This window comes from Myotis yumanensis, unplaced genomic scaffold, assembly GCF_028538775.1.
Source record: "Myotis yumanensis isolate MYYU_CA2020_CCGP unplaced genomic scaffold, mMyoYum1.0.hap1 SCAF_8, whole genome shotgun sequence".
In the NCBI taxonomy this organism is placed as follows: Eukaryota; Metazoa; Chordata; class Mammalia; order Chiroptera; family Vespertilionidae; genus Myotis; species Myotis yumanensis.
In genome coordinates this window covers 56,117,155-56,140,839 of record NW_027223759.1, presented here as the reverse complement: position 1 = coordinate 56,140,839, position 23,685 = coordinate 56,117,155, and the positions used below count along the sequence as shown (strand labels likewise).

At 37.2% G+C, this 23,685-nt stretch overlaps 1 protein-coding gene across 4 annotated transcripts in view; it reads right to left on the bottom strand.

Moving 5' to 3' along the window:
- The window catches only part of CCDC148 (coiled-coil domain containing 148), a 220,351-nt gene that overhangs the window by 121,988 nt on the left and 74,678 nt on the right, over nt 1-23,685 (bottom strand). For all 4 annotated transcript variants that reach the window (XM_070423447.1, XM_070423446.1, XM_070423445.1 and 1 more), the window contains exons 4-8: nt 20,774-20,877; nt 15,417-15,499; nt 15,087-15,223; nt 13,854-13,949; nt 13,592-13,773 (exon numbers count right to left, since the gene is read on the bottom strand). In XM_070423447.1, the coding sequence (XP_070279548.1) occupies nt 13,592-13,773; nt 13,854-13,949; nt 15,087-15,223; nt 15,417-15,499; nt 20,774-20,877 (602 nt within the window). The remainder of the gene's footprint in view (nt 1-13,591; nt 13,774-13,853; nt 13,950-15,086; nt 15,224-15,416; nt 15,500-20,773; nt 20,878-23,685) is intronic.

Sequence of the window (23,685 nt, the reverse complement as noted above, 5' to 3'; positions counted from 1 at the left end):
CTTTAAAAGCAAGTCTAAAATTATCTTTTACTTTACCTTCTCAACATCTTGCTTTCTGGGGTAAGAGTAGACATTGGTTGCGAAAAGATAACCAATAACATTACATTTCAGATCATTAAAGAATTCATTTGTAAAGAGGATCCCTTCAAGTCACCTTACCAATAACATGTCCACCGAGCTCCAAAATGCCTTTCTCACTTGAGAATACTCTTAGCCACAGACCTGGTTTGGCTCCTATGTAGAGTACAGTTAACCCTTGAACAACACAGGGCATCTACCTGGTGCAGATGAAAATCCAGCTATAGCCTTTGATTCTACAGTCAGCTTTTGGCATTGGCAGATTAAATCAACCAGGGATCCAAAACACTATTTTCGATCTGACTGCTGGAAATGTGCAGTGGGGAAACTGCAGTTGGGAATGTGAAAACACTGTTGCGGTTGTTTGAATCCACAGATACAAAACCGCAGATTGGAAGAATTGTCTGTTTTTACTGGGGAAAAATCCTCATATAAGTGGACCCATGCAGTTCAAGCCCCTGTTGTTTCAACAGTCAACTGCATTAGCAAAGCCCTATGTGGAGTGAAAAGGTTGCAGTATCAGCTTGCACTCTAAAGTGAATTAATGACTCATTATTCTGTGATTATTTGCATATTATTATTCCTGTTTAATAAATTGGAATAATCAAATACAGATGCAATCAGAGGGAATATTATTAGCAACAAATATTTCCTTGATCCATGATGAAGATTGCTATTGTTTATTTCTACTATATCAATGGTCTTCTACTTTAAAGTTAACTGTACAATTCAAAAAAATGTTCATACGACTTCTCTGCCCTTAAAAAATATTTGACAATTTAAAACAATAAAAAACTCTTTAAACCACTGATGCTAATGGGAATTCCACTGTCTTCACACAAGTTTACCTAGTATCTGTAAAGCATTTTATTATTCTGGTAAGCAGAAACAAAGAAAAAATCTTTCTCAAAGAAGATAATCGCTAACAGCTCTATAATTGGGGGAGGGGGTTACAGATGTTCTACTAGGAAGCAGGATACTCTACAGTGCTTCTCTATGGCCTAATTTGTTGCAGAGAAAGAATATGAGATGAATTCATTCATTGAACACTTTGAGTGTCTTGGTTCTGTCTGAATCAGTTGGGCACATATAGACAGTCAACGGCTTCTGAAAATAAAGGCTTTCAAATAGGGATATTGAGCCTGGAGAAAAGCTTGCCTGAGTGTACTTGGCATTTAAAACACCCTCAAGTCTTCAAGGGCAATATCTCTGGAGCTCTCTCAAAGAACTCATTTTCATTCATGATAACATAAATGCATTTTAATAGCAGAGTTAGCCACATGAATTCTCTATTACTACACCACAGCCACAATAATGAGTAGACCTAAAGTCCATGTCCTCATTCGTGTTTTTAAACTGTTACCATAAGCAAAGGGACTTTAACAGGGTTTGTATGTCTACCTTTATTTGATGACAAATGTGGGTGGGTGCCTTTGGGAATGTGTGCTGGGGAGGAGGAAGTGGCAGAGTCTAAGTTCAGTAATTTTTTTTGTTCTTTTACATTGTCATTCATCTGTATAAAGGATGCTTTGAAACCATGACAGATCACCTTTATTAGATAGAATCCCCATTACCAAGGTGCTGATCATTCACAGGTGCACCTTCCTCGGTAGAGAATTGTTCTGAACCAGTAGGGAGCTGCCTCATGCAGAAGGCTGCTCTCTTACACAAGAGCTAACCGCAACTGATGACTGATTATCTGATGGAGGGCTACAGAAGCCCCGCCTACTTACCCCAAGATGGGACCAGCTATATGATACTGTTTGTGCTGCAGAGTTTCACTGTAGGAGCAAACTACAGCTCATTCCCACTGAGATCTCTGCGTAGACATTTTCCCCTCCTCTATTTTGCTTCCCTTACTACCCTTCTCCGGAGAGCATTGCCCAACAAATCACTTGTTACAATCTCTGTCTCAGCATTGCTTCTATGAACCGGACCTAAGGTAATATACAAGCTTTCTTACCCATCATTTTCAAAAATAGTTTCAATTCTTTGGTAAATGAAATACTTCTAAGCTAATTGCGTTGACGGTCTCTCATACTGAACGGCGGTGCAAGATTTCTCTCAAAGAGAAAGTGCAAATAGCAAACATTTATAAAAATGCTTTTCAAATAAAAGCACACATTAAGCAGTGTACGTTGCCATAAATAAATATAGCAACAGGAGAACGTGTGGTGCTCACTGCATTTTTATACATTGTGTGAATTATTTAGGTGCCATTTTAGTGACAACATTAAAACCCCTTCAATGTATGAAATGATAATATAACATTAAAACCAAATATGTCATGAACAATGATCACATTTATTTTGCTCTTCTTATTGATTTTAGAAACCTCATCTCAACAGCTCTTCCCAATTACCACAATTACACAGATTGTAAGTCATTTTCCAGTATATGTAGAATAAAAAAACATCTGAAAAGAAACCATACATAAATACTCACAACATTATTATTTTTAGAGTATTCATAGCAGTTTCCACAGCCGCAGGCTTACATCTTGAGGCAAATATTCCCGTCAGCAATACTAATGGCACAGTCATGCATCTCCATTAGGATGGTGCTTGTGAGGGAGAAAACCCCCACCACTGTGTGAGGACTGAGTCTTCTGGATGGTAAAATTCAAACATAATAGCCTCTTCACAATAACAAAGTAGTCATTTCTTAAGTAACCTCTAAAGCAAAATCAAATTTAGTATATCTGCATTTCTAAATTCAAATCTGGACATTTATCTTTCCTAATCCAACCTTTAGCTTTCCATTGTTCAGAAAAATCTAAACAGACTAGGTTAGCTTTATAAAACAACAAGGGTTAGCTTTTATCTTCCGAAATTCTTGTTTAATTCAACTGCTTTGCTGGTGATTATGATGAAAGAATGAGCTAAATTACACAGATTGAAGACTATTCTGATCACTTATCCCCTTTCTGAATTAGGGAAAAATGACTGTCATTTAAAAAAAAATTTAAAGAAGACTTTACAATTATCCTATGCTTTTGCAAGTTCTAAAATATCTTTAGACAAAAGATCTTTGGCAGGTCTCTGCAATTTCTATTCTTTTTGTCCACCCAAATTTTCTAATTTAAGTTGTTTTGTAATTGTTATCTTTAAAATAGCACCCTAAAATTCTACAGTTTCCAGGTTTATTGGGCACTTCCAACACTTCAGGGAATTTTAGCCTGAGGACATATGAGATATTTACCCCTCAATCCCACCCACCATCTCCTGCCCCCAAACATTCAAGTCCACTGATCTCATTTTATAATGATTTCCCAGGATATGAGATAAAACAGATAATTTAGAAAAGGAGGACTACTGGGCTGTAAGAATTCAACCAGACCGAGGCTGGTTTTCTCCCTATTTCTACCTATTTGAATCATTCCGAAAATCCAAAACTGACTTACAATTAAGTTAGCTACCAGTTCTCTTAGTAGTCATATTTAAACTATTTCCCTGGAGTCTGTCTGGTGTCGTCATCAAAATACTTTGTGTGTGTGTGTTGAGGAGGCGGGCGGGGGTGGGGGGTGGGGGGGCAGCCAACAGTGGCAAATAAAATTCATAAGGGTGATAGGTACTTGAACAACAAAAACAAGTCTATGAAACGAAACATTGTGTTTACAAACTGGCTGAAAGTTGTTTTACATTTTCTCAGAGTGAAGGGAGTTTTCCAGCCAAAAAGGTAATTAGTGCTTCCTGAAGCTTGCTGATGCAGTGCTCGGCAAATGAGGACTGCCTGGAGAGTGGGAAATGGCCACGGTAAATCTGGCCTAAAGAGAATCTCTTCCAGTGTAACACTGTCAGGGGACACCTAATGCTCCTCCACTAAGAAGCATACTTGCAGTGGCCACTGTGGGTGGATGTGGATGAAAGAGAGCTCTCACACCATCTGCTTGTCTCGCTGCATTGGGTCTGACCCTCTGGAAAAGAGAACTTCACTTTTTAACATTGTCTTTCCAGATTCGACCCATCCAAACACCAATTCTAATTAGCCCGGTTCCTGAAACTGTCTTCCCACCCACCACCAGAACACAGGTCTATTGTCCAAGGACAAATCTATCTTTTCTTTTCAGCCTGATTTACAGGGAGCTCCCTGGCCTCAGACTCATTTCTGACCAACGGAACCTGCACCTTGGGCTTTCTTTGGTGTGCACATTTTCTTCCCATGGGATCCATGCCCACTTAGCAGTTCTTGCCTCCAGGGTCCCTAGGCTCTGCCCAGTCTGGCTATGCAGGTGGGAGTTGACAGCTAGAATAAAGTGAGCTCTCAGGAGCATGGTCAAAATTCACTGAATTGAAGAATCAACAACAGCAGAGTGGCCCACCAGACCTTGGACCACATTCTTCTGAGGGGTGACAGGAAAGTGAAAATATGGCAGTGTTCTAAAAGTGATGGCTCCAGAATTTCTTATAGGCAGGTTAGGGAATCTGTTCAGAAGAGAAGGCTAAGTAATTATTTGGAAGCTGCAGTTTTTATTTTCATAGCAAGCCTGTTGTTTTTACTTATAATTTTAAAAAATATTTTGCATAGAAAGCTCAATTTTTGCTTAGAATGTGTATTTTTTGGAGGTGGAATGTGTACTTTGGGGATGATGGCAAGACTCCTAACCCATCCTTTTTTTCTACATTCATCCACCACTATTTTTAAGAGGCAATTTAGTTACTAGTGGAAGTTTTGAGAAAATATGATCAAGATAAAACAGACTGTTAAAAGTAAAAAGGAGCCCTGACCGGTTTGGCTCAGTGGATAGAGGGTCGGCCTGCGGACTCAAGGGTCCTGGGTTCGATTCCAGTCAAGGGCATGTACCTTGGTTGTGGGCACATCCCCAGTGGGAGGTATGCAGGAGGCAACTGATCGATGTTTCTCTCTCATCAATGTTTCTAACTCTCTATCCCTTTCCCTTCCTCTCTGTAAAAAAAAAAAAATCAATAAAATATATTTTTAAAAAAGTAAAAAAAAGTAAAAAAAAGTAAAAAGTAATGACTCAACTACCCCATATGCCAGGTATTAAATAATTATATTCATCATAAAAAGTGTAAGGAAAAGGTAATTGTAGAAGATATTGCCCTTACTCCTGCTCTTGTCCATCAGAATCCTGATTTTATTCAAGATCTACCTTTTTCCATAGCCCTCTTCCATAGCCCTCCCCTCCTCCTCTGCCCACTTCAGGGGAAGTGAGATTTCTCCAGCCCTCCAAGTGAATCTTGATTAATCTAAAGACATTCACAAATGTTCATTCACGAGCTTCCTAGTCCTCTGGCCAGTGTTTGGGATAAGCATGGACAAAAGACCCAGTGCTGGCCAATGAAGTGTGAAAAGTCTTCTGGGGGAAAGGTTTTCTAGCTCTTAAGACACATCACAAGAAAGAAAAGGCCCCTTTCTGCTCCTGAGTGTTGTGGTATGGAGCAACAGCTGTCTGGTAGGAAGTCTCTAACCTGCAGGAAGACAGGGCAAGGGAATGCAGAAAACCAGACATCACTGCACTTGACTTCTCTACCTTTGCACTTCGTGTGAGATAAGATAAGAAATCACCTAATTGCTAAAGTTGCTTTCACTTGAGTTGTGGATTCTCTTACTTACAGCTAAAGATATCCTATTTGATAGTTAAGTGAAGGAAAGATAAATTATTTTTTGAATGTAGCATCCTAATATTCACTTTGGAAGGAAAAGATAATGAAAGATATAGAGATTAAAGAGATGCAAACCCAAGGTGGCCAGAGACCAGCATCTACAGTAACTCTCTTCAGCTCATTGGAAACAGACAGGTGTTCAACACCAATAGTCATTTTTAGGAAAAATAAACTAAACAAAAAACAACTCAAACTCAAATTAACAGAATCAGTAAAGACAAGATAATCTACAAACACATTATTTGCTCTCATTACTTTTTAAATCTTTCTATTGAGCCAAAATCTGCCTCCATGTTACCCCATTTTATTTTTCATTTTTAGAGCATGAGAACATTTTAAATTGCAATAAAGTTGAACTGAATAAAATTACTTTATATAGACATTATGATTCAGTTTTCCAGGTTCAAAAGCAAGAATGATAAAACTGGTCTACTTCTTTGGAATATCATGAGGAAACACTTAATTAACCATCATGAGGGCTTCTAAAGTTTTAATTACCACTAGAGACTCTACAATATCACCTCAAACCTACCAGTAATCATTAAGAAATTAAAAGGATGAATTAGAAGAGTGATGGAACTCTTTCTGAGTTTGTTATTTGTTTAGACATTAACAATGTTCAATTTTATGTTCCTTTATAGGCACTAATATGGCAAATAAACATAAGCCTGTGAGCATGGTGATTATAATTTCTTACATTACTGGTTCTCCATAGTCTCAGTTTTAAAAATAGGATTTCCTCAAAGTATTATATTTACCCACAGTTGATCTTCAAAATATAAGGAGTAGGAAAAACTTGTTATGAACAATTGATTTGAAGTATAAATAGGTGTTATAATTCCTCTACGTCACAATTCGGCTATCGTGTCCATAGACATTTTAATCTTCTCTTTGCTTAGAGCTACACATATTTTATTATTTTAATAACAAGTTCTATTTGTATTATCCAGGTTAAAAAATAGCATGTCAATTGTCTTGGACACAAATCTGTCAAGCTGCTATGTTTCCATTTTCTCCAACATGATTTACTCAAGATTAATTTGATTTCACACCCAGGGAAGAACAGAAACTTCTCATCAAAGATTCTCACTCCTTGATTTTGTAAAACCCAGATTTTCTAGTCTCGCAAAGTATTAGCAGTGTAGCTTCATGCATCATTATACTGTGTAGTTCCTGGCTGAAATGATTATATCAAAAAGGCAGTTGTGGGCTGCAGTGATACTCACAAAATAGACTGTTGCCCTAACCGGTTTGCTCAGTGGATAGAGCATCGGCCTGCGGACTGACGGACTGAAGGGTCCCAGGTTCGATTCCGGTCAAGGGCATGTACCTTGGTTACAGGCACATCCCCAGTAGGGGGTATGCAGGAGGCAGCTGATCGATGTTTCCTCTCATCGATGTTTCTAACTCTCTATTCCTCTCCCTTCCTCTCTGTAAAAAATCAATAAAATACACTTTAAAAAAAGTCTGTTGACCTAGACATTTATAGCCACTATTCTTAGATACACTTTTCACAAATACATTTAAACAAACATAACATACAGATAATATACAGGCTGAGTTATTAATTAAGCAAAGGCAAACTTTAAGACCAATTTTGAGTATACCCTAGAAAATGGACCCATTGTTTTCCCTTGATAAAATGCATTCCACCATAGCCAAGAGAATTCCCACAATAAACCAAAGTAGGTTAAACAACCACAAAATGTGGCTTTTATTCAAAAGTCATAAAAGAATTGTTTTCAATGATGTGTTTATTTTAAGAGAAAGCTACTAAATATACATGACAAAAATAAGATCTTAACCTACAATTATTTCCTCCCCCTTCCCCAACAAATATAAATTCCAAGGTCAGGTTGGACAATCCCTGTTGGAATGCACCATGAGAAAATGGGAGTTGCAGTGACCCCGAATATTGCTTGAGTGGGTCATTTAGCCACTGTGATTAAGTGAACACATTAGTGTTCAAATAATAATGCTTCTGTTTCTCAGCACTTTTCCCCTTGTTAACCGCCCTTGACACACAACCAGCCCAGACCAGAAATGTAGAACCTGGGACTGGACATGCCCAGGAACTGAAACTTTCCAAAAGTCTGTGACTACATTCTCAGAGAAAAACGCCACCTGGTAATTAAGGCTCCAATGTTCTAACTTGTTCTGAGTTCATCAAGTAAGCAATGTCAGTTATTTATTATGCTCTTTTCCCTCTTCTTCTATCTTATATTCATCAAGCAACAATCAAACATGTAACTATTTGTTTAATCAAATATTTTTAAAATAAAATTATGTAAGGCCAATCACTGTCTCTTGAGTACTGGCTTCTGATACTGGCTTTTATCTATCTTATCTTTTATTTTTTTCATCTTTTTGCCAATTCTGCTGCCAAAATTTCACATAAGAACAGTGATGCTACACCGCTGTGCTAGGTAGATAAATATCGAAAAAGAGAAAGAGAATATTAACAAGACACTAGTGCCGTTTATGGGTGATGGGCAATACCCACTGCCCTAATCAACATGCCTACAAGATGGATCAAATGATAGACTGTTGGTGAAAGTATAAATTGTTTCTACTTTCCTAGAAAGCAATATGGTTAAACCTACTTTTAAAAAAATATTATTAGATTTGCTGGGGTGACCTTGGTTAATAAGATCATATAGGTTCAAATGTACATTTCTATAACATATGATCTATATCTTGCATTGTGTGCCCTCCATCAACAGTCAAATCTCCTTCCTTTACCATGTATTTGGCCCCCTTTACCCTTTATTAGGTTAAACCTACTTTTGTAGGTTTCACGTACATTTAATACATTGTATTTCAATAAATACATAATTGAAAATACTTAATTACTTTATGACTTTTAACATTCTCAAAAGCCTTAGACTTTTTCACACCCTTTGATTTATCAGTTCCATTTCTAAGAATTCATCTTAAAAGAATAATCATGGTACTACTCAAAATATAGTGAAAAAGTTATTTGTGTCAAGGTTTTTAAACAAATATCAAAATATGTAATAAATAACTTTGCAAAACCAGGTAGAGGGTTGAATTTTTGTGGTACAACCATACATTGTAACACCATGCAAGTAATAAAAAATAGGTTGTAAAAGAATATTTAACACAATGAAGGTTAATAAACATTTATTGAAAAAAATGGATAATATTGGACCTGATTCATCAAGAAGAAAATCAATGGATATGTGTAGAATATTTCTTCATTTTTATAAACAACATACCTGTAACTCATATAACTGACTGTCTTCACAAAATCTGTACTTGGAAATCTGACAGCATCTCAAATTCAGCATGCCCAAACCTGAACACCAGATCGTCCCCACATGGAGGTTTCTGCTCCTGGGTTTATTCTCAGGTAAAATGTGATTCTCATATTGCCTGTCTCTCTAATTTGAAGGGCAGCAGTTTGCCCTGTGACTTTGCTACCCTGATGTATCTAAGAAGAGTTGGTGATTTTTTAGCTTGTTCAGGTTTTTAGAGCAGAGTGACAAACTCTAAGCTCCTTACCTGCTGGACCAGAAACTGGAAGTCCCTATTGATTATTTAAAGATATAAAACTTGCCCGAGAAACCATCCTGCTGGATTTTTTTCTTTTTGATGCTTATGTCATTGCACTTATTTAAACCTTTTCTTTATGATTTTCACTGCAGGTAGCATACTTTAAAAGGCCTTCCTCATTCCAAGATTATTTAATATTTGTTTTGTTTTTTATCTCATTATTTTATTATTTTTCTTATTCATATTTTAATAAACCTAGAGTATTTTAGTCATATGGGATAAGAAAGAGATCTAACCTCATTTCTCCAATTTCCTGTTATTTAATGCTCCTATAAATAATCCAATCTTTCTTATAGTTTTGAAATTTTTCCTTTATAATAAATTAAATTATTATAGATATGTTCTGTCTTTCTATTTTGTTCTACTTATCTGCTACATATTCCATAGATATATAAAAATTTCTAACCTATTTTGATATTATATATTTGTATTTGGCTGCGCAAGTTTCACAACCAATCTCAGTTATTCTTAATTTTGAAACTTTGGCTGATTTTACAACCTTAATTTTCCTGATACATTTTAGAATACATTTTAATAATTCTTCAATTGTAATTGCACTAAACTAATAGATTATTTCATGAGTTATGGATATATTGACATCAACTAGCATATAAAATTTTAGTTGCTTGCATTCCTACTCACACTGGCTTTAGAGATTAATGTGGACTAATGACCCTTGAAAATCCAGCAGTGAGGGTGGTTTCCCACACAGTTCAAACAGGGCGCCAGCTCAGTTTCCCCAGGATGATCTGGGTTTCTTGTGTGTTGTTTCCCTTCATCCACACAACAGCTGCCAGCAGCAACCTCAACTATGTGCTTTCTTGGTCCATCCACTAAGAAAAAAAGGCACTACTCCTCACAAGTACCTAACAAAAGTTCTGAGCTTTGTCCTTGACTTGAGGACCACCATGAGCTAGCAACTGAGGCGGGGGAAATGTGGTGACTGACTGGTGCACAATCCCACCAGGGACTACCTTGGGGTCTGCAATGGAGTCATTCCAAACCAAACCAGTGAGCCGCTACAAAATAGGGGGAATTAAAATAAATGTTGGGATTAACCTTGAGGTCCACTGCCATTAGCCCAATGAAAACTTATAACTTAAAAATGTCCCCCAGAAATGTCAACGTTCTTATATCATAGCAACACACATCTATTTAAAATATGCACAAACTCACTTATGTAGGTGTGTACCTACATGGGCACAATGTACGTGTATCCTTACAAAGCCAAATAACTAGAATCCAAAGGGAAAATGGCCATATCAAAATTATGACAGATACTGGGCAAACTAATATAACAGTTGAACATATAACTCACTGTGCTGGTTAGAATATTATTTTGCTCACCTTACTGCCCACCAGTCAGATTGTTGATGCCCATGACCTCTGTACTTATTGAAAATAGCCCATTTACTCTCTTTCTCCTCAATGAAGCTATGCCTGAAACATCATTCAGTTTTATTTCATCATTCACAGCCAGCATATTATAAAATAGTCTCTTAGTTGCTGTGAGCATGTAATATGTATTTGATTAGGATACATGTCAATATATTGCTTCCTCTAAATATTCCAAGCCCTCTTAAAGGCAAAGCCATATCCTATCTAGTCTGTCTATTGAACACCTTAGTAAGGAGCTTAGCAGAGATCACTGGTATGTTAAGGATTACCCAATAAATATTCATGATGTAAAACATCATTAATTTTATAAACTTTGTTCTGTATAATTATATGTGGGAAGCACACTGTTAAATAAGGATTCATGAACCTGTATTCCTCCAAACTAGATTCCTACTGGCCCCATCACATGCCTTGCCATGCTCACCTTCATTGTTTGCATATTTAATTCAACTCAGTTGAACAATCATTTATTTTGCAGTGATGATGTGCCCAGATATGCTAGATGCTAAGCATACAAATGTTGTTAATAAATTACTTTGTCTTCAAGGGACCAGAGTCTAGCCATTTAATATCCCTTTTTAGAACATCCTCCCTACCCCTTTTCTGTCTTGTAATCCTTGTTTCTTCCCTTAGCATGTAATGTACATTCATCTTATTTTCTACTTAATCTCCAGTAACATCAATGGAGCTGTGAATCTCATCTTTTTCTGAGTGCTCAGGGTTGTATGAAGCAAAAGGTCAGATTAAAAGGAAGGTAGGAAAGTGAGCTGTGAGGGGTAGATCTTATCGGGAGGCAGGCATTACAGGCTGCGAAGGCGAACTCCTCCATGTTTAGGAGCTGCTATCCGAGAGACACCACCATCTCAGTTACCTGTGCTAAGAGGACAAAATGCCATGTGTAAGGAAAGGTCATGGGGCAATCAACTTGCTTTAAAAGGACAGAGTCGCCAAACCGGTTTGGCTCAGTGGATAGAGCATCGGCCTTCGGACTGAAAGGTCCCAGGTTCGATTCTGGTCAAGGGCATGTACCTTGGTTTCGGGCACATCCCCAGTAGGAGGTGTGCAGGAGGCAGCTGGTCGATGTTTCTTTCTCATCGTTGTTTCTAATTCTATCCCTTCCTCTCTGTAAAAAACCAATAAAATATATTAAGAAAAAAATAAAAATAATAAAAGGACAGAGTCAGCCTGGCCGGTGGTTGAGCGTCAACCTATGAACCAGGAAGTCACGCTTTGATTCTCGGTCAGGGCACATGCCCAGGTTGCAGGCTTGATCCCCAGCAAGGGGCCTACAGGAGGCAGCCAATCAATGATTCTCTCTCATCATTGATGTTTCTATCTCTCCCTCTCCCTTCCTCTCTGAAATCAATTTAAAATTTTTTTAAAAAGGACAGAGTCAGATTTACCTTCCTCACAGCCCGAATGAGCCTGACAGTAATGCATCTGTCACAAAACACACACACACACACACACACACACACACTCCTTTTTTCTTGTTGAGTTCTAAAATCTCTTTAATAAGGATGGGATAGGGAAGGGAGAAAGGATGTTTATTTTACAATTAGAGACTTAAATTAAGTGCATGGTTGAGTTAATACATCACTGTGACTGATTTTCAATTAATTCATCAATTAATCAACACATATAAATGATATATTCTTCATTTTTTTCTCAGCTTTATTGCAATATGGAAAGGAAAAGTAGAAGGCAGAGAGGTGGGAGAGATGAAGCTCGTAGGAGAGTAAAGCATGTTTGTTAGGCAAGAAGATGAGACCATCACCACAGAGATATAAGAAAGAAGATTAGGTCAGGAAAGACTCAGATGTCACCTAGGACTGCCGCGCCGAGTGTGCAGAGACAAGAAGTAGTAACTGGAGACTGTGGATCAAGAAGCTACTAAAACAAATGACTCTACTTGATAGGATTTAAGGTTTTCCTTATTGTTATTCATTTCTTAACACTAGTAATTTCATATAGAGGCATTTCATTTACAAACAATTCATTAAGAAAGGTACGAAATACAAATAATTGTCATATTTATTTCCTTCTGTTTCAAAGTATCAGCCCTTAGTAAGCCCTTAGTAAAAGGACACTATAAACGTATCTCTGCAATAGTTTTTCTTTCTTTTTAAATACACATTCTTTGGGGAAATTTTTTTAGGTCAATGTAATAGAATAAAAAGCATATTTCCATACAAAACATTCCCCAGAAACTTCATATGCCAAACATTACATGAGGTAAACTATTGATCTGAGCCACATGGCATTTCTGAGTTTGCTCATGAAATGAATTTTAATATAGAATTTACACTAGAGAAGTTGACCCTGCCACAACTGAATTTTAAATCACTTAACAGTATATTTGTCATTCAGGAGAGGATTACAGCCAAAAGTACACTTTCTAAAAAAAAAAAAAATTAGCATGTTTTTTAAAATTTACAAAATATACTTATATTCACCATAAGACAAAATCACAGTGGATTACAAATAATCCATATGATCATAATTCCATAACTACATTTTTTCCTTGCAAACTGCTACTACTGATCTGTAAATCTCCACTGAAGAAGTGCTTCACGTCTTGAAATGAAAATCCATAGTTACAAAAATTTCATGTTTGAAAAAAACTATTTCTTACCTGTGTAGTAGAGAGCTCAGTGAGAAGACTATTTTCATCATGTTTCAACCTTATAAAAACCTTTAAAACCACTATTTCAGAGAAATCATTTTGGAGAGGGGGAAAAAAAACACCCTTTCCATTCAACAATATTCAATCTAAACATATATCGATTGACTATATTCCAATCACATAGTAGTACCTATGAAAATGGTAAATCAGAAGTATAGTAATCTCCCACAAAAATAAAAATGTAGTAGCAAAAATCTACATAATTCAAGTAGTTTTATGTTATTACCTACTTATATCTTCTAATTGCAGATCAAAATCTTGAAGTTTCTTTTGATATTTCTCTGTAAAGTTACAGAACTCATTAAAAATCGAAGATTTCAAATCAGGGTATGGGCATTCCAAAACTTCTAATTCCATTGGCAGTTCACTAAGCAGGTTCCTCCTTTCTTCTGAATAATGATCTAGTATCTGAAAAATAAATTACATGATTGTTTTATTTAACACCAATGACAAATTGATAAACAAATTACTGTCTGCTTCACACTTACTTTAATACTCCAATCTGAAAGATTATTTTCTAAATTCTGTTGCTCCAGGCTAAGTCTTTCAAAGACAGCTTTTAATTGTTTCTTCACAGAGTCAACCTATTGGAACATTTAGAACAAGTAGTATGCAAATTCTTGTGATTCATTCAATATGTATATTTAAATTCACAGGAATTAATCTCAAAAGCCAGTAAGTGATGATAAATTAGATAAAAGAATATGCCTTTGAGGATCTGAGGGAGAGGGTTCAAGTGATGCCATAGCTGGGCGAGCTTATCAGAGGGGTCTCCAGACACATAACTCAAAACTGGGCTGGGAAGTACAGGGAGGTCCTAGCCTCTGAACCCACATTTTGATTTTGTTTGTGGTAAGGCAGAGAGCTTACCAGATTGTCTGTTCCAATCAGCCTTTCCTTCCCTTGCATCCTTGCCTCTAACCCTCAACTGGGCATGGGATTTTTAATATATTTTTATAAATTATTATTTATGAAAGCAATATAACACTTCAGACAACTGAGAAATAGAGTGAGAAAAATCATCTAAAAGCCTATGTCTGGTGCAACTATGATCACGGAGTTTATGCTCTAGTCAGGGGAGATTGTCAATAAACTAATAAAAAATAGCTACGAAAGTATCAGGAGGAGGTAAGCGATATAAAAACAGGGTGAGGTAATAGGGAGTGACTACGGCTTCCCTCAAGTGGACTATCAGAACAGGTCACTCAGAAGAGAGGACATTTAGGCAAACACCTAAGGACAAAAAGCACCCTCAGTGAAACAGAGGAAATAGCCCGTGCACAGGCCCTGAGACAGGAAGGAGCCTGATATGTGTGAGAAGGAATAGAAAGAAGGCCAGACCAGTGACAGGGTGGTGGAAACGGGTTTCAGGCAGGAGATGAGACTGAAGAAGAGGGAGGGGCATGATGTGAGCCAGGAGGAGCCCTGAGGGGATTTGCCAGGGGGATGACTTGATCCCCATGCACTGAAGGTAGGTCCCAGAATGCAATGGGAGGAGAAGCAAGAATGAAAGCAGGGAGACTAGGTATGAGGCCATTGTAACACTCCAGGCTCCAAATGAACAAGCTTGGACAGATTTGAGGATGTTTAAGATACTGAATAGACAGAATTTGCTGTATCTTCTATTAAAATACACCCATGTTGGTTCCTTATCTCAAACGGTTCTAGTTGGGACAAAAAATGAAATATTACGTTATTAAAAGTAGAGGTAATATACTGACCTCTTCCAGTACATCCACTGAGTTCAACTCACTGTGTGAGTGTGAATGCTGTCTGTATTTTAGGTCTGCTATCAATTGCTGAATAGGATTTATCACATTTTTAAGATACAGGCACCATTGTTCAGATAACTCTTGTTCTATAGTGAAACAAAATTAAATCAAGATAACACATTATTTTAACTTTTTAAGAACAGGTTCTTAGAGTGCAGATTTATTTTTGGATTATTTTAGAAAAAAACAAACAGCAGTTAATAAAAGAACATGAAGTGAGTGGTCCACTTTCATCTTCAAAACACCCCTTTAAATATAGGATTAAAAAAAAAATCTCACCAAAATTCTTAAGGTCAGAAAGACATTCACTTCCAATGTTCTCTTCTTTGAAAAAAGATTTTATTTCAGATTCCACTTTACACCTGAAATAGATATTATCTGGGTTTAAAAAACAGTAGTAGAAATTTAATCTAATAAGGACACATTTGTAATATCTTATTCAATAAAGGAAAAAAATGCAAAAATAAAAAATAAAGCCTGGGGGGGGGGGGAGAAGAAATTTAATCTAATGTGGTTTTTTTTTGTTTGTTTTTTTTTAATCTTTATTGTTCAGATTATTACATTTGTTCCTCTTTTTTCCCCCCATAACTCCCCTCCTTCCAGCTCCCACCCCACCCTCCACCCTCACTCCCCACCCACTGAGTTCATCCATGGGTGCATGATTTTTGTCCAGTCTCTTCCCGAATCTCCCATTCCCCTTTCCCCCCCAAGAATAGTCAGTCCATTCCCTTTCTATGTCCCTGATTCATTATAGTCACCAGTTCATTCTGTACATCAGGTTATTTATTCACTTGATTCTTAGATTCATTTGTTCATAGATGCATATTTGTTGTTCATAATTTGTATCTTTACCTTTTTCTTCTTCTTCCCCTTCTTAAAGGATACCTTTCAGCATTTCATATAATACTGGTTTGGTGGTGATGAACTCCTTTAGTTTTTCCTTACCTGTGAAGCTCTTTATCTGACCTTCAATTCTGAATGATAGCTTTGCTGGATAAAGTAATCTTGGTTGTAGGTTCTTGGTATTCAGCACTTTGAATATTTCTTGCCATTCCCTTCTGGCCTGCAAAGTTTCTGTTGAGAAATCAGCTGACAGTCGTATGGGTATTCCCTTGTAGGTAATTGAGCCTCTTTCTCTTGCTGCTTTTAAGATTTTCTCTTTGTCTTTTGCTCTTGGCATTTTAATGATGATGTGTCTTGGTGTGGTCCTCTTTGGATTCCTTTTGTTTGGGGTTCTCTGCGCTTCTTGGACCTGTAAGTCCATTTCTTTCTCCAGGTGGGGGAAGTTTTCTGCCATTATTTCTTGAAACAGGTTTTCAATATCTTGCTGTCTCTCATCTTCTGGGACTCCAATGACTCTGATATTAGTCCGCTTAAAGCTGTCCCAGAGGCTCCTTACACTATCTTCACACTTTCGGATTCTTTTTTCATTTTGCTTTTCCAATTGGGTGTTTTTTGTCGAATCTTTGGTTTGATTCTTGAGCTCCTCTGGTCTGCTATTGGGTATAATATTCTTTATTTCAGTCCGTGTATGCTTACTTTCTAATTTTTTTATCGTAGCATCGAGGGTCTCATTAGTTTTCGTGAGGCTCTGCACGAATTTATGGCAAGCCCTCAAAATTGCGATTCTTAGCTCCATATCCTCCATTTCTGTCATGTTTTTTTGTCTCCGCATCTTTTATGCTTTCTTGGTGCACCCCCTTGTGGTCTCTGTGCGCAGTCTTGTTCTAGCGAAGCCTTAATTGTTGTAGTTAACACTAGAGGGATTTGACCACCCGGCCGACTGGCGGTGGAAATCAGCTGTGGGAAAACTTCAGTCCTCAGGGGAGGTGCTAGTCCAGCCCTTGCCTGAGGCGGTCGGCAAATGGTTGTGCGCAGGGTTTGGGCGGGGCGGGCTCAACAGGGCGGGGGGAGGGAGCAGCTATGGCCGCTCTCAGTCCGTCCCCAGGGGCTCTGCCTCTCCGTCCCAGCAATCGCTGCAAACCTCGGAGGGGCCGTAGCCAGACAGTCCCGCTTCTCCCGTTTGAGTCTGGGTCCCTAGAGACTCGCCCGGATCTGTAGCCCAGAGTCTGAGATTCACTCCTGATTGAAAACGACAATCGCGCCCTCAGCCGCCAGCCCGTTTTGCGCGCGCACCCTCACCACCGCACCGCCGTACCTTTAAATTTTCCACACTGCGCCTCCGCTGAGCGTCGGAATGCTGTTGTTTTTGCTTCTAGTTGAAGAGACTCTCCTCAGCCAGCCTTCCCGTGGTTCTGGTTGATGTCCGCTCCGACTTTTAGTTGTATTTTTGAAGTGGTTGTCCACGGCGGCAGTCTCCGGTGTTTACCTATGCCGCCATCTTCGATTCTCTCTAATGTGGTTTTATCCACCGGTTCATTTATTCTGATCACATACTAAATTCCTAACATGGATTTGGTACTTGCCTGACACTACCAGTGAACATTTGGTCTTTCCAAAATGTCCACTGAGACATTTGGTCCATACCAGAAGGTCTTGAATAGTTCATCCTGCCCAAAACATCCATGGGGACTTTGATCTATGGCTAAAGGTCCTTGAAATTTGGTCCTGTCTAAAACATCCATGAGCAGATTTGGTCCGTGCCAAATGGTCCTTGGTTCTGTCAAAAATGCCCATGCTTAGGAAATGCTGGATTCAGATAACCCATCATGCTTATTTCTACTCTTGGCTTATAGGAATAATACATTAAAAAGTACTATCATGTTTTATTGGTCCAATAGGGTTGTGCTGTATTGCTAGTAATAACCCTTCTTGCCTCAGTAGCCTAGCTGGTAATGGCAAATGGGGCTAGCTAGATGGTTCCAGGTTGGAATCTTGCAGAATTTATATTAACTATGCATGTTTTGGACAGGGCCAAATATCAAGGCGTGGACCAAATATCTCTGGACGTTTTAGACAAGACCAAATGTTTTGCAAGGAAAAGAAGCATAAGTGAACGCTCTGGGGAGAAGTAACAGCGAAAGCCAAGGTGAGCCCGTGACATGCCCTAGCACCACTTCTAGGTGGGAAGCCATTGAGGGATATTAAGCTGACCTCCCCTGCTCAGCAGATCTGTGTTTCAGAAAGATTCCCAAGGCAGCAAGATGCAGGACAGACTGGAAAGAGGGGTGATCAATAGAAATGGAAAATGAGCCCTAACCGGTTTGGCTCAGCGGATAGATCGTCGGCCTGCGGACTCAAAGGTCCCAGGTTCGATTCCGGTCAAGGGCATGTACCTTGGTTGCGGGCACATCCCCAGTGGGGAGTGTGCAGGAGGCAGCTGATCGGTGTTTCTCTCATCGATGTTTCTAAACTCTCTATCCCTCTCCCCTCCTCTCTGTAAAAAATCAATAAAATATATTTAAAAAAAAAAAAAAGAAAAGAAATGGAAAATGAACAGGAGGGGACAAGGTGAATCTGAACCAACAAGAAAGTTATTTTAAAAGTTAAGAGAAAATGAATTCCTGAACTAAGGAAATAAGGGTAAAAGTATATTTGGTTTTTATACAGTAGTAAAAGGAATAAATCTTAATGACCTTTTACATATTATTTAAATATAGCCATTTTTAGCCCTGAGCAGTGGTTAGAGCATCGGCCCAGTCAAGGGCACGTACCTTGGTTGTGAGTTCAATCCCCAGCCCCTTTAGGAGTGAGAGGCAACCAGTTGATGTGTCTCTCTCACATCAATGTCTCTCTCTCCCCCTCCTCCCTCTCTTTCACTCTCTCTCTCCCCCTCCTCCCTCTCTTTCACTCTCTCTAAAAATCAATGGAAAAAATATCCTCTGGTGAGAATTAAAAACAAACAAAAAATAAATATAGTCACTTTTAGAGTAAAAGCATAACCTGCTCTAAATGGACATTCAAAAATATTATAGTTTATTCTTTGTTTATGGCAGATTTAATGAAATAGTAGAAAATTTTTGATTTATTATGATTATAAAAATGCAATATTAAAAATGGCATAAAATTAAAAATAGGAACAATTACAACACATTAATACAACAATTTTTTAAATTTTGCTTATAAGTTTCTGTTATCTACATGTATATGTATTTTAAATGGTTGTAATTATGGCATATTTACCATTTTATATTGAAGTTTTTTGAATATTTTAAAGATATTTTAAAATAATTATCATGGTTATCATTTATTTAAATGGCTGCACAGTATTCCATGTTATATATGTGCCATCTTCTTCTAAACCTATTCACTTACATGGGCCAGGAGTTTTGTTTGTATGTATAAAAAAGGGGTACTAGTGTAGATGACACTGTACTATGTTTTTTCCCAGTGTGTAATTTTTGCCAGAAGTACCTTTAAGATCACATTTGAAACTATTAAATGAATGATGGGTGCATAGTAGTGTAGTAAAACCAGTGAGGGGCGTGCAGGAGGCAGCTGATCAATGATTCTCTCATCATTGATGTTTCTATCTATCTCTCCCTATCCCTTCCTCTCTGAAATCAATAAAAAAAATATATTAAAAATAAAATAAAATAAATAAATGGAAAAAAATGTAGATTTTGAAATGTATATTTTATATCAAAATAGGTAAATTTTGTGGTTTTATTCTAAGTCAAATTGCCAAATACCATTAACTTTACTTTTGACTCTTTTATATTAATAGGAGTTTTTTAATTTTGCCACGAGATTTCTACATGTGAAGTGAAAGGCTCATGATTGGAAATGGATTTGCATCATTGACCGGAATCGAACCTGGGACCCCTCAGTCTGCAGACCGACGCTCTATCCACTAAGCCAAACCAGCTAGGGCTAAAACCTACATTTTAAAAAGCATATTTTACAAATACCATTATCGTTAAAACTAGTATATATGCCTCTAATGGAGGGAACCATCTGCCTTCTCTTTTTGCCTTAACCTTTGGGAAGACATTTATTTTTCAAAGACTACAATTAAGATTAAGTATAGCTGCCGAAACCGGTTTGGCTCAGTGGTTAGAGCGTCGGCCTGCAGACTGAAAGGTCCCAGGTTCCATTCCAGTCAAGGGCATGTACCTGGGTTGCGGCCACATCCCCAGTGGGGAGTGCGCAGGAGGCAGCTGATCGATGTTTCTCTCTCATCGATGTTTCAAACTCTCTATCTCTCTCCCTTCCTCTCTGTAAAAAATTAATAAAATATATTTTTTAAAAAAAGATTAAGTATAGAAACATTATTTTGTTTTAATTCATCTTGAAGTGGATGCTGGAAATAATAACAAAAGTCAGAAATCCAAATTGAATAAATGAGTCATGATGTAGTTCCATCCAGAAATCACTGAGCAACTATAGCCCCTTAGTTTATTTGTTCATTTATTTATTGAAAACATTTATAAATCTCCTATCATGTATCCTACAATGAAAAATGAATATGATGGGATGGTTGCCCTACTTACCACTTTAGCAGATAAAGATTATCTTTTTTTCTGAAGGAAAGCAAAAGTCATTTTAATATAGTCACTGAATTCCAAATTAAATTGAAGAAATAAATTTTTTTAATTTGGCTCACATTCAAACTGTAACTTTCAATTTTGGTTAGGATGGTTTAATTAACATGGAAGGTAATAGAACATCTAACTAAATCAGTGCAAGTCTTAGTAATTTCTCTGTGTACTTACTGAGATTTCCCCCAGTCTTACCTGACTTCCTTTAGCCTTTGGTGTTCCTGCCACCACACCTGCCTGTGTTGTTTTATTAGTTGTTGTTCCTTAGATATCTTTGAAGTCTGCACTGCTTTTCTGATCTAGATTTAGAGAAATAAAAATGAGCCATTTAAAATTCTTAAAATGTGTTTTCCACAATGGAAATGTTTAATCTGTATTTTCTAAAATACTTACTCTTTTTCAATCTTATTAGTGCATCTTTTAACACAAAATTTACCTTAAAATAAATAGTATATTAAACAAAAAGCAGGGAAGTGAAAGAGAAAATGATTTGGAATACTGACCAGTTTAAGAACTGTTTTTAAAGCATTTATGCAAAGAATGATGAAGTGGTTCTATTTTCCATACATACAATAAATAACACCTAATTCATTCAGTCCCAGAAAATTTTTCCATGTATTTTCTCGCCTTCTGACATACCTTCCCTGCCAGGCATTGTAAACATCATTAGGCCCATTTTACAGAAGAAGACACTGCTGTTCAGAGAAGTTAAAAGACTTGGTCCTAAAGCTCATAAACATGAGAAGCACACAGAACCGTGGTGTCTGAATTGGTTTTTATCTGATCCTTCAGCAAAGGATGAAAAAAGTCATTGGATAAATTGTTAGCAGGCCTGGCTATATGACCTTGAACATGCAATTTTAATCTTCCATGACTTTGTAAACAAGCTTTTTAAAATATTTACTTGAAGATACTTGAAACAGTAAAAATTTATATACATTAAAACCCATGTTTTTAAAATTGAAAATTTCCCCAAATGTTATGACTTTTAAAAAGGTATCATAGAATTAGTACTGGGGTTTCTGTAGACAAGTTCTGTCAGGCCGGGGTTTGTTTGCCCTAAGATCCATTCATGGCCATTTCTCTGATCTGCTCCACATCACAGAGAAGCCTGTGCTTCTCAAACACTCCTATCAGCTGGCTTCCCGTTGGGTTCAGCCAAAGGGAGACTCTGGCAGTGGGAGATCGAAGGGAAGGAGGAAAGGAGAAGCCAAAAGATGACTGCTCCTACCTCTCTTCTCTCACAGGGGTCTCTAGGTGCAGCTCCACCTTCTCCATTTGCTCCCACTTTTCTTGACAGCTTTACTACAGTTCCAACTATTTCTGAGTAGGGAAGCTCCGTTCATGAGATGTGGTACAGCCTTGCTTTTGTTATTGAATTTATTGGGGTGATATTGGTTCACATGACCCTTTGACTCATGATTTCCTGCTGTTTTAATCCCATATTGCTTCAGAGTCCTGTTTGGCTTCTCAGCTCTATCACCTGGGTAACCACTTCCTGAATTAAAGACCCCCTCTGCTCAGTAAAAACCTCCTCAAGTGGTGTCTGTTTCCAGGTTAGACTCTGACCGATACTCATGTGTATTCCCAACTTGTGTATTTCGCATTAACACTTTTAAACATCTACAAAAGTGCTACTCATATCAGAAACTTGATGGAAATATGCATATTTTACATTTTCTCTGCTACTAATAGCCTGAAAGCTTTAACGGACCAATACTTAAAATATAAAAACTTCAGAAGACAAGACCTAAAAAGACTTTATAATGCAGGCTATTTCTAGCTGTCATTCACTGATTACTTTAACCTTGAGTTTATCTTTCTGCTATTCTGGTTACTGATTCAAAATTAGGCCTGTAACAAAACAAAATAACCCAAACATTACTTTTAAAAAAAACCACAAAGTCAAAGTCACATCTTTTCTTCAGAAGGTCTTAAGAGTGCTACAATCATGAAATTTAGAAGTACATTCAAATAACAGGATGCCACCAGAATACATTCAGAATCTCTATTTTATTTACACACAAAAAAAGTACATAGTGACACCATGTACTTCTAAAAACTGACATGCTCCTAAATTCATTCCAACTATTTGTCATCTATTGTCTCTAAAGTTTGTTGCAGCAGACACAACTTTTAAAATTAGATTTCTTTGACATATTTGGTCCATGTTGTACAAAAAGTTAAAATACATTGGTGAAAGATGTAGACACATTTTTATAGCTTAAAAAAATCAATACTGTTGCCTTTGGGCCCAGGGAAAGACAAATTAAGTAGACTATAAACATCAAAATAAAGTTACTATTTTTCACTAGACACTTCCTATATCTTGCAGAACATTCTAATTTTTTTGTAAATTCACTCATTGACTTCACTTCTATCCCCAAGCCAAAAATTCAGAAAAATAAAGTCTTAAAAAAGCAAAAAGTTTTAAGGTTGTATCTTTATCAATATAGAGATTTTCAGGTTATTCCAATTCATGTTGCTGGGCAATGAGCCATATGAAATCAATATTTAAGATGGATGATGATTTATGCAGAATGATGATGAATTTAAGAGAACAAAAATAATAAATTCATAAAAGAATCAGAAACTAGGGTTCCTTATGGACTTCATTGTGATGATCCAAGATAATAAAACTTAAACAGGCACCTTGAAATGCCATAAAAGCACTTTAGGCCAGATGGTCCATCTTTAAATATAAATAAGAATAACTGGTGGACTATTTAAGTGTTGGTTACATGTGTGTAGATATTTGTCAAAATTCATTGAGATGTACATTTAAGATTTGTACACTTTATTATATGTGAGTTATACCTTAATAAAGAATTGTTAAATAAATCAAAAGAAAAAACAACTATATACACTAACTTACAATTTCACATCTATCAGGTTGGTAAAACTGCAAATGTTTAACAAAACACTCTTTGAGGTCATGGGAAAACATGCTCTTTCTTTAGTTGCTAATGGAAATACAAAATGATGCAAACCCGCCCCCCAAGGGAATTTGAAGCTGTATAGGAAGATTTCATATGGATTTACCTTAACTTATAGAAATCTACCTGAAAAGTATCTTAGTAAAAGCATAAAAAGATAAATGAACAGAG